The sequence below is a fragment of the Erythrolamprus reginae genome, chromosome 2 (genome assembly GCF_031021105.1).
Source record: "Erythrolamprus reginae isolate rEryReg1 chromosome 2, rEryReg1.hap1, whole genome shotgun sequence".
Taxonomy (NCBI): Eukaryota; Metazoa; Chordata; class Lepidosauria; order Squamata; family Dipsadidae; genus Erythrolamprus; species Erythrolamprus reginae.
The window spans coordinates 22,142,215-22,157,289 of NC_091951.1; the positions used below are offsets into that span (position 1 = coordinate 22,142,215).

At 48.0% G+C, this 15,075-nt stretch overlaps 1 protein-coding gene across 1 annotated transcript in view; it reads right to left on the reverse strand.

Annotated features, from left to right (window-relative positions):
• The window catches only part of LOC139159248 (uncharacterized), a 57,293-nt gene that overhangs the window by 13,847 nt on the left and 28,371 nt on the right, over positions 1 to 15,075 (reverse strand). Inside the window, 1 exon segment of the mRNA XM_070736591.1 lies at positions 7,378 to 8,816. Coding sequence (XP_070592692.1) covers positions 7,378 to 8,816 — 1,439 coding nt within the window.

Sequence of the window (15,075 nt, forward strand, 5' to 3'; positions counted from 1 at the left end):
TCATCCCTACTCAACTTTATATCTCATTTCTGGGTACTTCTCCTGTCTTTCCCCCTTTTCTCTCTCATGTTTGTCATTTCTCTCTCTTCCTCCCTTTTTCCCTCATTCCTTTTCCCTCTCACTTCTCCTCTTTTTCCATCCCTGTCTCTCTCCCCCCCTTATGTGTGTGTGTGTATACACACTGGAACCATTTCCAAAACCAGTTGAGGGCTGGGGTTTTTTCTCTTTTATTCTTTTCAAAAAGAGGTGTGGGCTGGGGGGCATTTCTTATTATTTGGGTGCTTTTTACCATATGCTTCAAGAATCACCCCTCTCTCTCTCTTTTGTTTCTCTCTCCTCTCATTCTCTGCCTCAATCATTTCTCCTTTTTTCTCCCCTTTTTGTTCTCATTTCTCTCTCCTTTCCTCTCCCTATCTGTCTCTCTTGCTTTCTCTCTCTCTTGCTATCTCTTTTTCTCTTATTTTCTCTCTCTCTCTCTCTTGTTCTCTCTTATTTTCTCTCTCTCTCTCTTGTTCTTTCTCTCTCTCTCTTTCTCTCTCCCTCCCTCTTTCTCTCTTTTTCTCACTTTCTCTCTTGTTTTCTCTCTCTTGCTTTCTCTCTCTCTTGTTTTCTTTCTCACACTCTTTCTCTCTCTTGTTCTCTCTCTTGCTATCTCTTTCTCTCCCCCCTTTCTCTCTCTCTCTTTCTCACTTTCTCTCTATCTTGCTGTCTGTTGCTGTCACTCACTCTCGTTCTCTCTCTGTTCTTCTCAGCGGAGGCCAGCGAAGGTGATATTCAATGTCGGGAGCGCGCGAGCGGTTGCGCGTGCTCCCTACCCCCCTGCTAGCCGCTCGGAATATTCAAAATAAGAAAAGCCTTCACCGGCGAAGGTTTTTCTTATTTTTAATATTCCGAGCGGCTAGCAGGGGGGTAGGGAGCGCGCGCAACCGCCCGCGCGCTCCCGACATTGAATATTACCTTTGCTGGCCTCCGCTGAGAACGGAGAGAGAACGAGAGTTGGGCCATTTTTTGTCTCCTGCGTTCCGGGTGCGGGAGGAGCCACGCCGAAAGGCAGGAGACAGCAGAGGAGGAGAGAGGGCGGGCGGGGGGCAGCGCCGAAAGGCTGAGGGGGCCGAAGGCACCGTGGGGAGGCAGGGGCGGCTGCGGCTCCCTTCCCTTCTGCTGCCGGCGCCTCCCCGCCCCCCCGCCCCCCCGTGGGCTGGCAGGGAGATGAGGAGCGCGCTTTCGGGGAAGCGACGGTGCTTTGGGGAAGCGACGAGAAGCCATGGGCGCGAAAGGGCCGACTTTCAAAGCAACCTTTGCCGGCCTCCCGTGGGAGGGTGCCAATAGCGGCGGCGGGGGCGGGGGGGGGCAATAGCGGGGGGGGGCGAACCGCCTCGCGGCACACCTGACCATGTCTCGCGGCACACTAGTGTGCCGCGGCACACCGGTTGAAAAACACTGCTTTAGTAAGATCAAACTTAAGATTACTGTAACTAGTTTTGATTGCCACAATATATATACAGTGATCCCCCGCTCGTTGCGAGGGTTCCGTTCCAGGACCCCCCACAACGAGCGGGTTTTCGCGAAGTAGCGCTGCGGAAGTAAAAACACCATCTGCGCATGTGCAGATGGTGTTTTAAACTTCCGCAGCGCTAGCGAGGAGCCGAAGATTGGGGGGCGGTGCGGCTCTTTTAAAACCTCGCCGCCGACATGGGGGGCTCGCTAGCACCCCCCCGAACCCCCAACCCGGGTTTGGGGGGGTGCTAGCAAGCCCCCCATGTCGGCGGCGATGTTTTAAAAGAGCCGCGCCACCCCCCAATCTTCGGCTCCTCAGCGGCGAGCGAGCGAAGCCAAGCCGGCAGCAATGTCGCCGCCGCTGCAGCCAACGCGCGCTACGATCTTCCGGGCCAGCCAGGCTCAGTCACGGAAGGCAGCCGCTTGGCCCGGGATGCTGGGCCGAGAGGAGCCGGGCTTGATCCGCTGAGCCTGGCTGGCCCGGAAGATCGTAGCGCGCGTTGCGCCGCTGCAGCCAACGCGCGCTACGATCTTCCGGGCCAGCCAGGCTCAGCGGATCAAGCCCGGCTCCTCTCGGCCCAGCATCCCGGGCCAAGCGGCTGCCTTCCGTGACTGAGCCTGGCTGGCCCGGAAGATCGTAGCGCGCGTTGGCTGCAGCGGCGGCGACATTGCTGCCGGCTTGGCTTTGCTCACCGCTGCAGCCAACGCGCGCTACGATCTTCCGGGCCAGCCAGGCTCAGCGGATCAAGCCCGGCTCCTCTCGGCCCAGCATCCCGGGCCAAGCGGCTGCCTTCCGTGACTGAGCCTGGCTGGCCCGGAAGATCGTAGCGCGCGTTGGCTGCAGCGGCGGCGACATTGCTGCCGGCTTGGCTTTGCTCGCCGCTGCAGCCAACGCACGCTACGATCTTCCGGGCCAGCCAGGCTCAGCGGATCAAGCCCGGCTCCTCTCGGCCCAGCATCCCGGGCCAAGCGGCTGCCTTCCGTGACTGAGCCTGGCTGGCCCGGAAGATCGTAGCGCGCGTTGGCTGCAGCGGCGGCGACATTGCTGCCGGCTTGGCTTTGCTCGCCGCTGCAGCCAACGCGCGCTACGATCTTCCGGGCCAGCCAGGCTCAGCGGATCAAGCCCGGCTCCTCTCGGCCCAGCATCCCGGGCCAAGCGGCTGCCTTCCGTGACTGAGCCTGGCTGGCCCGGAAGATCGTAGCGCGCGTTGGCTGCAGCGGCGGCGACATTGCTGCCGGCTTGGCTTTGCTCGCCGCTGCAGCCAACGCACGCTACGATCTTCCGGGCCAGCCAGGCTCAGCGGATCAAGCCCGGCTCCTCTCGGCCCAGCATCCCGGGCCAAGCGGCTGCCTTCCGTGACTGAGCCTGGCTGGCCCGGAAGATCGTAGCGCGCGTTGGCTGCAGCGGCGGCGACATTGCTGCCGGCTTGGCTTCGCTCGCCGCTGCAGCCAACGCGCGCTACGATCTTCCGGGCCAGCCAGGCTCAGTCACGGAAGGCAGCTGCTTGGCCCGGGATGCTGGGCCGAAAGGAGCCGGGCTTGAAGATCGCAGCGCGCGTTGGCTGCGGTGGCGAGGGCTTGCGATGGAGGGTGGAGGAAGCGGACATGGGAGGGCGAGCTGCCTCAGGGAGGAGGATCGGGCGGGACCAGGTGGGGGCTGGAATTTCTCCGCTGGGAAGAAGCGGCCAGGGCGAAGGGCGGGCGAGCGGCGAAGGGCGGGCGAGCGGGTGCTGGGGAGGGCTTCTCGCCCTCCCGCCAGCAAGAGGGGGAGCGAACGGCGTGGGCAGGCGAAGGGCTGGCGAGCGGTAGCGAGGAGTTTGCGTGGGCGGTGGGGAAACTCCTCGCTGATGCAAGCAAGAGGGGGAAGACCCAGGGAAGCCGCCCAGCAGCTGATCTCCCGGTTGCCATCTACGCATGCGTGCCCATAGAAAAAAAGGGCACGCATGCGTAGATGGTATTTTGACTTCCGGGTTGAAAAATCGCAAATTACCCTGTTCGCAATGGTCGGGGACGCAATAACCGGGGGATCACTGTATTAAAAAGGAGTAGGAGTAGTAGAGACTCTATAAAGAGAGAAGAGAAGAGAAGAAGGGATGATTAGGGGGCTGGAGGCGAAAAGATCTAAAGAAGGGTTGCAGGAATTGGGTTTGTCCAGTGAAAGGAAGGACTAGGTATGAGATGAGAGCCATCTTTCGATGCTTGAGGGGTCAAAAAGGGAGTCAATTTATTTTGCAATACACCAGAAGGCAAGAGAAGAAGAAATAGATGGAAACTAACCCAGGAGAGAAGCAGCCAACAACTACGGAGAATTTTCCTGACACTGAGAACAATTAACCGATTGCCTGAAATGGTATTGGGTCTCCTGTTTGCTCAGGGGTCGGAATAGAAGACCCCCAAGGTCCCTCCCAACTCTCTCACAACCCCCAGTGATGGAGCACCCACAACCTCTGGAGGGAAGCCATTCCCAGAGAATCAACCTTAACTTGAGACTTTTTCAATCTTCTCACCAGCAGAAAATTGCAGCCACCGGTTTCACAGCGTGCAGCACCAGTGGGATTAAATTTGGGCAGGGGAGGAACCTGCAGCACCAGCAGCTGACGCGCTTCAGCCCGGTTGCTTCTCTGCTTCCAGGCCGTGGAGGGAACCAAACAGCCCGACTTGCTCCCGGACTCTCCCCCCACCTGCCCTCAACTCACCTTCCAGCTGATGCTTCGATCCTCGGAAGAGCACAAAAGCCGCTCTGCATCCCACCTCCCTCCCCTGAGTCTTCCGGAAGAGGAAGTCCTGTGTCTCTCCTCTGATCTTTTCTAGCAATTTATTTATTTATTTATTTATTTATTTATTTATTTATTATTTGGATTTGTATGCCGCCCCTCTCCGAAGACTCGGGGCGGCTCACAGCAAGCAGTACAAATCATAAATAATCCAATCAGTTAAAATGTTTAAAGCTTTAAAAAAACCCATATACTAACAGACACACACACAAACATACCATGTATAAATCAAACATGCCCAGGGGGAGATGATTCAATTCCCCCATGCCTGACGGCAAAGGTGGGTTTTGAGGAGTTTACGGAAGGCAGGAAGAGTAGGGGCAGTTCTAATCTCCGGGGGGAGTTGGTTCCAGAGAGCCGGTGCCGCCACAGAGAAGGCTCTTCCCCTGGGGCCCGCCAACCGACATTGTTTAGTTGACGGGACCCGGAGAAGGCCCACTCTGTGGGACCTAATCGGTCGCTGGGATTCATGCGGCAGGAGGCAGTCTCGGAGATATTCTGGCCCAATGCCATGAAGGGCTTTAAAGGTCATAACCAACACTTTGAATTGTGACCGGAAATTGATCGGCAGCCAATGCAGACTGCGGAGTGATGGTGAAACATGGGCATACCTAGGTAGGCCCATGATTGCTCTCGGTACTCGATGATTTTAACACCTGTATTAGGCACGTTTCCGGCACAGGTGTTTCCTATCTGACTGCCATCTCCTGATAGCGGCAGAAAAACACTCTTGTCCCGTCTCTACCTAAGGCATTTGCAAGATGTTTTCATTGTATAAATGCTATCAAATCATTTTTCACTTCTAGCAACTTTATTTTATTTATTTATTTATTTATTTATTTATGACTTAGATTTGTATGCCGCAACTTTGCAAGTGAGCCTAGTGAAATGTGATGCTACTTGGCTTACCAAGATTAGATACCTGCTGAGCCCTAAATTTATTTTATTTTTTAAAATGATTTTTATTGAATTAAAAAAACCCAATGTACAAAATACAAAACATACATATCTACAAGACCAACATACAAAAACGGGGGGAGGGACTTCCCCCCCTAAATTTATTGTTTAAAGGACATGGTTTTATTTTATTTATTTGTCAAAACATGTACATGATAACAGGTATAAATAGTGGTACCTCTACCTAAGAACGCCTCTACTTAAGAACTTTTCTAGATAAGAACCAGGTGTTCAAGATTTTTTTGCCTCTTCTTAAGGACCATTTTCTTCTTAAGAACCCGAGCCGGGAAAAATTTCCCAGGAAATTTGAGAGCAGCACGAAGGCCCAGCCAGCTTCCTGCCATTCCCCCTAGGTTTCTCTCTCTGGCGCAATGTATGGGAGACGCGTGCTCCTCCTCACCACCCCAGAGTCCCTCTTTTTTTTTTAAAGCCTTAAAGTTTTGGATTTTTTTGATTCCCCTTATCTCACCTTCTTCCTTCGGCAGCAACTGTCCTCTCCTTCTTCTTCCTCCTCCTCCTCCCACCCAAATTCTAAGCTTTTATTTATTTCCTAATGGGTTTGCACACATTATTTGCGTTTACCTTGATTCCTATGGGGAAAATTGCTTCTACTTACAAACTTTTCTACTTCAGAACCTGGTAACGGAACAAATTAAGTTCTTAAGTAGAGGTGATACTGTACAGTGAAGGGCTACCAAAATTTTTACTATCACACTGTGGGTGTGTCTTATGCAGGACCCCCCCTGCATTTTCTTTCTTTATTATTTAATTATTTATTAATTAGATTTGTATGCCGCCCTTCTCCGAGGATGTGTTTTAACATCCTTTAACATCTTTCAGTGCAAATTGGGTGCTCTGGGGTGGAGTTCCATTTTCGCTACCCAACTGTATTCCCCCCAGACTGGGCAGTAGCCCACCCCAGTATAAATATCAAGAAAAGCAAAATACGTACAGTATAGCTAAATTTGGACAATAGGACAGTAGGACAAGGATGGTAGGCACAGTGGTGCACTTATGGACGTCCATTACAGACCTCTTAGGAAAGGGGTGGAGTTGACATTAGTCTAAGGTTAAAGTTTTTGGAGTTGGGGGAAGAAACCACAGAGTCAGGTAGTGCATTCCAGGCATTTATCACTATGTCGCTGAAGTTCTATTTTCTGCAGTCAAGAGTTTCAAGGCATTTACATTGAGTTTGATTCTATTCTGTGCTCGTGTGTTGTTGCACTTGAAGCTGAGATATTCATTGACAGGCAGTGGTGGGCCCGACCCTAAACAGTGGGGAACACAGTTCTGGTGGCAGCAATGTAGTGTGTAGCCTAGCTCCGGTGGCGCTGCCAGGCATACACGCACAAGCACGTGCCACCAGGGCTCCCCTGGACCTATGCCTGCCCTGCCCCGATGCGAGCACTGCCTTCCCCCTCCACAAGCCCTCCCTTCCCCCACTGAGAGTGATGCCTTCCCCTGCAATAAGCCCTTCCTACCCCCTCTGAGAGCCCTTCCTTCACCCGCCGCGAGCCCTTCCTTCCCCTGTCACAAGTCCTTCCTTCCCCCGCCACGAGCCCTTTCTCCCCCCTCTGAGAGCCCTTCCTTCTCCCGCTGGGAGCCCTTCCTCCACCAGCTGAGAGCGCTGCCTTCCCCTGCCACAAGCCCTTCCTTCCCCCGCCACGAGCCCTTCCTACCCCCTCTGAGAGCCCTTCCTTCTCCCGCTGGGAGCCCTTCCCCCACCAGCTGAGAGCGCTGCCTTCCCCTGCCACAAGCCCTTCCTTCCCCCGCCACGAGCCCTTCCTACCCCCTCTGAGAGCCCTTCCTTCTCCCGCTGGGAGCCCTTCCTCCACCAACTGAGAGCGCTGCCTTCCCCTGCCACAAGCCTTTCCTTCCCCCTCTGAGAGCCATTCCTTCACCCAGAGCAGAAACTGAACAATCAGAAGATCAAAGATTATTTTACAATAATCTTTTCACAAACTTTACATTTATATGTATACCACATCAACATGCTGCAAATGTACATTTCCCCCATGTATCATAACAAATATCGTAAATTTGCACTGTTACTTTTATCAGACATCAGTTTTCCTTCTATATTATATGTTACTAGCCTCCCACTATCTCCTTCTCTTCCTTCTACCTTTTCTCCCTCTCTCCCTCTTACCTTCTTCCCTCCCACCACAATCCCCTTCCTGTATGAGTCCCATGATGTTGCACCAGGTTGGAATTATCACTAAAACCTTTCCCACAGTCAGTACATTCAAAGGTTTCTATCCTGTGTGAGTCCTCTGGTGTCTCACCAGGTTGGAATTATTACTAAATCTTTTTCCACAGTCAGAACATTCAAACGGTTTCTCTCCTGTGTGAGTCCTCTGGTGTGTAACCAGGGAGGAATTCTCACTAAAACCTTTCCCACAGTCAGGACATTCAAAAGGTTTCTCTCCTGTGTGAGTCCTCTGGTGTGTTATCAGGTGGGAACTGTCACTAAAACTTTTCCCACAGTCAGGACATTCAAAAGGTTTCTCTCCTGTGTGAGTCCTCTGGTGTGTTATCAGGTGGGAACTCTGACTAAATTTTTTCCCACAGTCAGGACATTCAAAGGGCTTCTCTCCTGTGTGAGTCCTCTGGTGTGTCCCCAGGGAGGAATTCTCACTAAAACCTTTCCCACAGTCATGACATTGAAAAGGTTTCTCTCCTGTGTGAGTCCTCTGGTGTGTTATCAGGTGGGAATTCTGACCAAAATGTTTTCCACAGTGAGGACATTCAAAAGGTTTCTCTCCTGAGTGAGTCCTCTGGTGTGTCACCAGATTGGAATTACGACTAAAACTTTTCCCACAGTCAGGACATTGAAAAGGTTTCTCTCCTGTGTGAGTCCTCTGGTGTTTCAAAAAGGTGGAATTTCGACTAAAACTTTCCTCACAGTCAGGACATTCAAAGTGTTTCTCTTGTGTGTGAGTCCTCTGGTGTCTTACCAGTTTGGAATTCTCACTAAAACTTTTCTCACAGTCAGGACATTCAAAGGGTTTCTCTCCTGTGTGAGTCCTCTGGTGTGTCACCAGGTTGAAATTATGACTAAAACTTTTCCCACAGTCAAGACATTCAAAGGGCTTTTCTCCTGTATGAATTCTCTGGTGTTTCACAAAGTTGGAATTATCACTAAAACTTTTCTCACAGTCAGGACATTCAAAGGGTTTCTCTCCTGTGTGAGTCCTCTGGTGTTTCACCAGGCTGGAATTCTGACTAAAACTTTTCCCACAGTCAGGACATTCAAAGGGTTTCTCTCCTGTGTGAGTCCTCTGGTGTGTCACCAGGCTGGAATTATGGCTAAAACGTTTCCCACAGTCAGGACATTCCAAGGTTTTCTCCCCTGTGTGAATCCTCTGGTGTTGCACCAGGGCATTATTATGACTAAAATTTTTCTCACAGTCAGGACATTCAAAGGGTTTCTCTCCTGTGTGAGTCCTCTGGTGTTTCATGGCTGAAATTGTGAATGAATTTTTTACACTGTCAGCAGATTCAAGCATTTGCTCTTCTTTGTCATCTATCTTTGTGTTCTGCATAATCTTCTTATTCCAGCTTGAAATCCTTCTTGATTTTCTCTCTCTTGTCTAACAGCTGCTGGAGGAGGATCAGAAGAATTGTACGGTTTTCTGAAAAAAATGGAAAATATTTTGATTTTTCGCTTGATTTTCCTTCCTTTTCAATGTTGCTTGTTATTTACAATTGTCCCAAGTGTTCTTATTGCCATCCTCTTTGTCTGTAAGATTCAAAAAAGTAGAACTTTAATTGTTTATAAAATAATTAGAGATTATGGGGAAAAAGTAAAAAGTATATATTACCGTGAAAAAAATAAGCATGCTCCAATACCAATCACTCACATTATTTATGATTCATAGAAGACTACAGAGATCCATGTTCAAATATCCATTCAAATTCAGTTGTTTAATTGGGTCAATCAAGAATTCTTAGAAATGCGAAAGACCATAATTAAATATATCATGATGTGCTGGGGATAGATTATATATTTCTAGATACCATATTTTCAGGCTCTGTCTTATTTTCAGGAAAACACGGTATATACATTGAGAGAAAAACAGATACACCCACCTACACAAACACACACACACACACATACATGGAGAAAATCTGTGTCTTCCAAGCCTGACAATATGTCAGAAAATGGTTAATGTGACACCTTCTGAGCTAAATTTAGAAATGTGTTTTTTTTATTTTTTTTTATTTTTTTATTTATTTACTTACTTACTTACTTACTTAATTACATACATACATACATACATACATACATACAGTGATCCCTCGAGTTTCGCGATCTCGATCTTCGCGAAACGCTATATCGCGATTTTTAAAAAAATATTAATTTTTTTTTAAAAACCCACTTACGGGTTTGGCTTCAGGACTCAGCTGGGAAGCGGCGCGGCTGTTTTAAAAGGTCGCAGCCGGCCTGGGGGGCTTCCCAGCACCCCCCCCGAACCCCCAACCTGGGTCTTCCCGGCCGCCCACGCAAAGGGGAAACCCCGGCTCCTCGCTGATGCCCGCCGCTCGCCCGCCCGCCAGCAAGAGGGGGAAGACCCAGGGAAGGTTCCTTCGGCCGCCCAACAGCTGATCTGCTCGGTAGCGCAGCAGCAGCGAGGAGCCGAATCGGGGTTTCCCCTTTGCGTGGGCAGCGGGGAACGCAAACTCCACCATCTACGCATGCGCGGCCATAGAAAAAAGGGCGCGCATGCGCAGATGGTGTTTTTACTTCCTCAACCCTACATCGCGAAAAATTGATTATCGCGAGGGGTCTTGGAACGGAACCCTCGCGATAATAGAGGGATCACTGTACATACATACATACTTACTTATTTATTTATTGGATTTGTATGCCGCCCCTCTCCGTAGACTCGGGCCGGCTCACAACAGCAATAAAACAATTCATGACAAATCTAATAATTTAAAAAACATTTTAAAAACCCATTATTAGACTCCGTAGACAGCATGTAACAATCCAATCCAATACTAATAAAAAAAACCTTATTATAAAAACCAAACATACATACAGACATACAATGCGTAAATTGTAAAGGCCTAGGGGAAAAGAATATCTCAGTTCCCCCATTCCTGATGGCAGAGGTGGGTTTTAAGACGTTTACGAAAGGCGAGGAGGGTGGGGGCACTTCTAATCTCTGGGGAGAGTTGGTTCCAAAGGGCCGGGGCCGCCACAGAGAAGGCTCTTCCCCTGAGTTCCACCAAACAACATTGTTTAGTTGACGGCACCCGGAGAAGGCCCACTCTGTGGGACCTAACTGGTCGCTGGGATTCGTGCAGCAGAAGGCGGTCCCTGAGATAATCTGGTCTTTAACTGATGAAATGATGACAAAAGCCTTTGCAAGCTTTGAAGGGCCACTTTTGTTCATCTTAAATGTGCAATTATTCCTAAATAGTGACTGCTGAAATGCGGTCACTGATCAACTACTAGGATGACCACAAATTTTGTGGATCAGGCGCCCATCTGCTTCTCCTCTTCCATAATAACTTTGAAGGCTCGGTGGCCTTCAATGACTACCTGTGCAACCAAAGATTCCAAAAGGTACTCAATAGCTATTTCTTAGAAAGTGCTGGATGAAGCACAATTGAACCTGGTTAATTATTATTATTATTTATTGGATTTCTATGCCGCCCCTCTCCGTAGACTCGGGCCGGCTAACAACAGTAATAAAAAACATCGTATAAATCCAATACTAAAACAACTAAAAACCCTTATTGTAAAAACCAAATATCCCTACAAACAGACATAACATGCATAAATTGTAAAGGCCTAGGGGGAAAGAATATCTCAGTTCCCCCATGCCGGACGGCAGAGGTGGGTTTTAAGGACCTTACGAAAGGCAAGGAGGGTGGGGGAAATTCTAATCTCCGGGGGGAGTTGGTTCCAGAGGGCCGGGCCGCCACAGAGAAGGCTCTTCCCCTGGGACCCGTGGGGGCATTTTCGAGCAGCTCAACTCTCAGTGTCCCTGAAGCAATGTTGAAACCCCACCCCGAATTTCCCAAAACCTACTTTCTGGGAGTATCATCAAACCCCCAAGAGGTAAAACTGCAAGCTTATTTCCATTTACTATACAAGTACAGTAGTACCCCTAGATACGAGCATAATTCGTTCCAGAAGGGAGCTTGTATGTCGAGGCAACTCGTATCTGGAACAAATAACTTTAGACGTTGTTTTTCCCCTCCGAGATAACCAAAAGCAAGGATTCTTGCGCCACCTAGTGGACACTCGGCTCATATCCCGAATTTGAGCTCGGGACTGGAACAGAAATTTCTCTCCCCTCGTGGCTCGTATCTTGAAATACTCGCATGTAGAGCAGCTCGTATCTAGAGGTACTACTGTACTGTTGTCTTCTCAGATACTTCCTACATCTAGCATTTAAGAGTGGATTATCCCCTCTAATGTCTTCTTCACCCTCTGACTGAGACAACTCCCCCATTGTTATATTAGACCCTCTGGTGGTTCCTCAGATTCATCCAGGTCACTTTCTCCCCCACTCTCACTCTCTGCATCAGCTGGCAACCACCTCAATGTCCCAGGGTATCCAGAGCGGCCTGGCTCATCCTCTTCAGAATCTGACATTACCAAAGGTGGACAAGGACCGCTCGCAACAAGCAGGGAGCTAGACTAGAAGACTCCCAAAGTCATTTCCAACCCTGTTATTCTGTGTAGTCATTTGGTGTATCACTGTTCTGGATCTGGGCTAAAATCAGGCTGACTGTTCCGCTAATAATGATAAGAGCTTCACAGGCTGGTAGTTTTCAACAAATAACATTCCTTTTATCCTTCCACTTCGGTCCTCGTCATTACAGCTCCAGAATGGAGAAAATGCATTCAACTCTTTCAGGCTAAATTGCAAAGTTATAAACAATTAACAAGTTGTCTACTTCAAAACTTTTTCTTATCTCCGAGTCAGGTTCCTGCTGTTTAAAAAGCAGTATATTGTGCAATAGAAACACTCAATTATTTGGGAGAGACGACATGAATCGCCATCTTGGTTGATTTCACTTTGACGAAAGCATCGTCTCTTCTGTTAAATTCCGGAAGTGATGTAATTAATTAATTAATTAATTTACACACTCTGAAATAGCATATTATTTTTATTTATTTATTTATTTAATTTTATTTATTGGATTTGTATGCCGCCCCTCTCCGTAGACTCGGGGCGGCTAACAACAATGATAAAAACAGTATGTGACAATCCAATAATAAAACAACTAAAAACCCTTATTATAAAACCAAACATACACACAGACATACGACGCATAACTTGTAATGGCCTAGGGGGAAGGAATATCTCAACTCCCCCATGCCTGGCGGTATAAATGAGTCTTGAGTAGTTTACGAAAGACAGGGAGGGTGGGGGCAATTCTAATCTCCGGGGGGGAGTTGGTTCCAGAGGGCCGGGGCCGCTACAGAGAAGGCTCTTCCCCTGGGGCCCGCCAAATGACATTGTTTAGTCGACGGGACCCGGAGAAGGCCAGCTCTGTGGGACCTTATATTAAAACTTCTTCCCCCCAATTTCTTCCTTTCTTTTCTGCAGCCTTCTGAACTTTGGGTTTAACCAAGGACTGTCTTCTAAACTCGAACTGTCAGAAGAAACATGAGTCTGCATACTTTTGTCTGACGGCTGTTCTCTTTCACTTTCCTCACTAGCTTCCCCTACATTTTTTAAATCAGGGTAATTGACAGCTTCTACGTCATCTCCATCTTCTGACTCTGAAAATTCTAAAGGATGACAGGGAACACACACAACAGTCACCAGGCTAGAATTCCGACTCCAAACATTCCACAATCAGGACATTCAAAGGATATCCCTTCTGTGTGAATCCTCTAATGGTTAATCAGGTGGGAATTTCCAGTGAAAGTTTTTCCACAATCAGGACGTTCCAGAGGTTTTTTCCTGTTCAAATGTTTCCCCCCCCCTGATGTGAGTTCTCTGTTGTCTCAAGATGTGGGACCTTCCAACGAACCTTTCACACGATCTGGACACTGTTACATCATGTGATTCCACTGATGTGAAACCATGTTGCCATGCTAATTAAAGGTTTTACCACATTGGGAGCACTTTTAAGACTTTTCTTTAAAGTCTTTTCTTATTTTACATTTGGAAACATTAAACTGCAATGGAAACTGCAGTTTAATGTTTCCAAGTGTAAAATAATGCACTTGGGGAAAAGGAATCCTCAATCTGAGTATTGCATTGGCAGTTCTGTGTTAGCAAAAACTTCAGAAGAGAAGGATTTAGGGGTAGTGAATTCTGACAGTCTCAAAATGGGTGAACAGTGCAGTCAGGCGGTAGGGAAAGCAAGTGCAGTCAGGCGGTAGGGAAAGCAAGTAATAATAATAATAATAATAATAATAATAATAATAATAATAATAATAATAATAATTTATTAGATTTGTATGCCGCCCCTCTCCGAAGACTCTGGGCGGCTCACAACACGATAAAAACAGTATTATACAGGCACAAATCTAATATTTTTTAAAAAAACCTAAAAACCCTATCATAATTAAAAACCAAATAGCACATACATACCAAACATAAATTATAATTATAAGTAGGATGCTTGGCTGCATAGCTAGAGGTATAACAAGCAGGAAGAGGGGAGATTATGATTCCGCTATATAGAATGCTGGTGAGACCACATTTGGAATACTGTGTTCAGTTCTGGAGACCTCACCTACAAAAAGATATTGACAAAATTGAACGGGTCCAAAGACGGGCTACAAGAATGGTGGAAGGTCTTAAGCATAGAACTTATCAGGAAAGACTTAATGAACTCAATCTGTATAGTCTGGAGGACAGAAGGAAAAGGGGGGACATGATCGAAACATTTAAATATCTTAAAGGGTTAAATAAGGTCCAGGAGGGAAGTGTTTTTAATAGGAAAGTGAACACAAGAACAAGGGGACACAATCTGAAGTTAGTTGGGGGAAAGATCAAAAGCAACATGAGAAAATATTATTTTACTGAAAGAGTAGTAGATCCTTGGAACAAACTTCCAGCAGACGTGGTAGATAAATCCACAGTAACTGAATTTAAACATGCCTGGGATAAACATAGATCCATCCTAAGATAAAATACAGAAAATAGTATAAGGGCGGACTAGATGGACCATGAGGTCTTTTTCTGTCATCAGACTTCTATGTTTCTATGTTTCTATGTTTCTATGTCTCTCCTATGTGGACCTTCTTGTCCGTAATCAGCTGCAATTTGCAATTTCTGCATTTCCTCACTTAGGTGCATCCATGGAGCTTGTCCAGCACTTATATTCTTGAGGTCGTTTATTTTTTTAAATATTTTTTTTCACCAAACTAACACAAACATACATACATATACCATATTATTGAGACATGCATAGTTATATATTTCTATCCAAAATATCATAATCCTTGGTAATCCACTCTTTCTCCCTCCCTCCTTCCCTCCACCTTCTTTCTCCATCTCTGTTTCCTCCTTCCCTCCTCTTTCTCTCCCTTTCTACTTCTTCTTCCTCCCTCTTATCCTTCCCTGAGTGCATCTAATCACAATACAGTGATCCCTCGATTATCGCGAGGGTTCCGTTCCAAGACCCCTCGCGATAATCGATTTTTCGCGATGTAGGGTTGCGGAAGTAAAAACACCATCTGCGCATGCGCGCCCTTTTTCCATGGCCGCGCATGCGCAGATGGTGGAGTTTGTGTGGGCGGCGGGGAAACCCCGATCTTCGTCTGCTCACTGCTGATGCGGCCGCCCAGCAGCTGATCTGCTCGGCAGCGCAGCAGCAGCGAGCAGACGAAGATCGGGGTTTCCCCGCCGCCCACGCAAAGGGG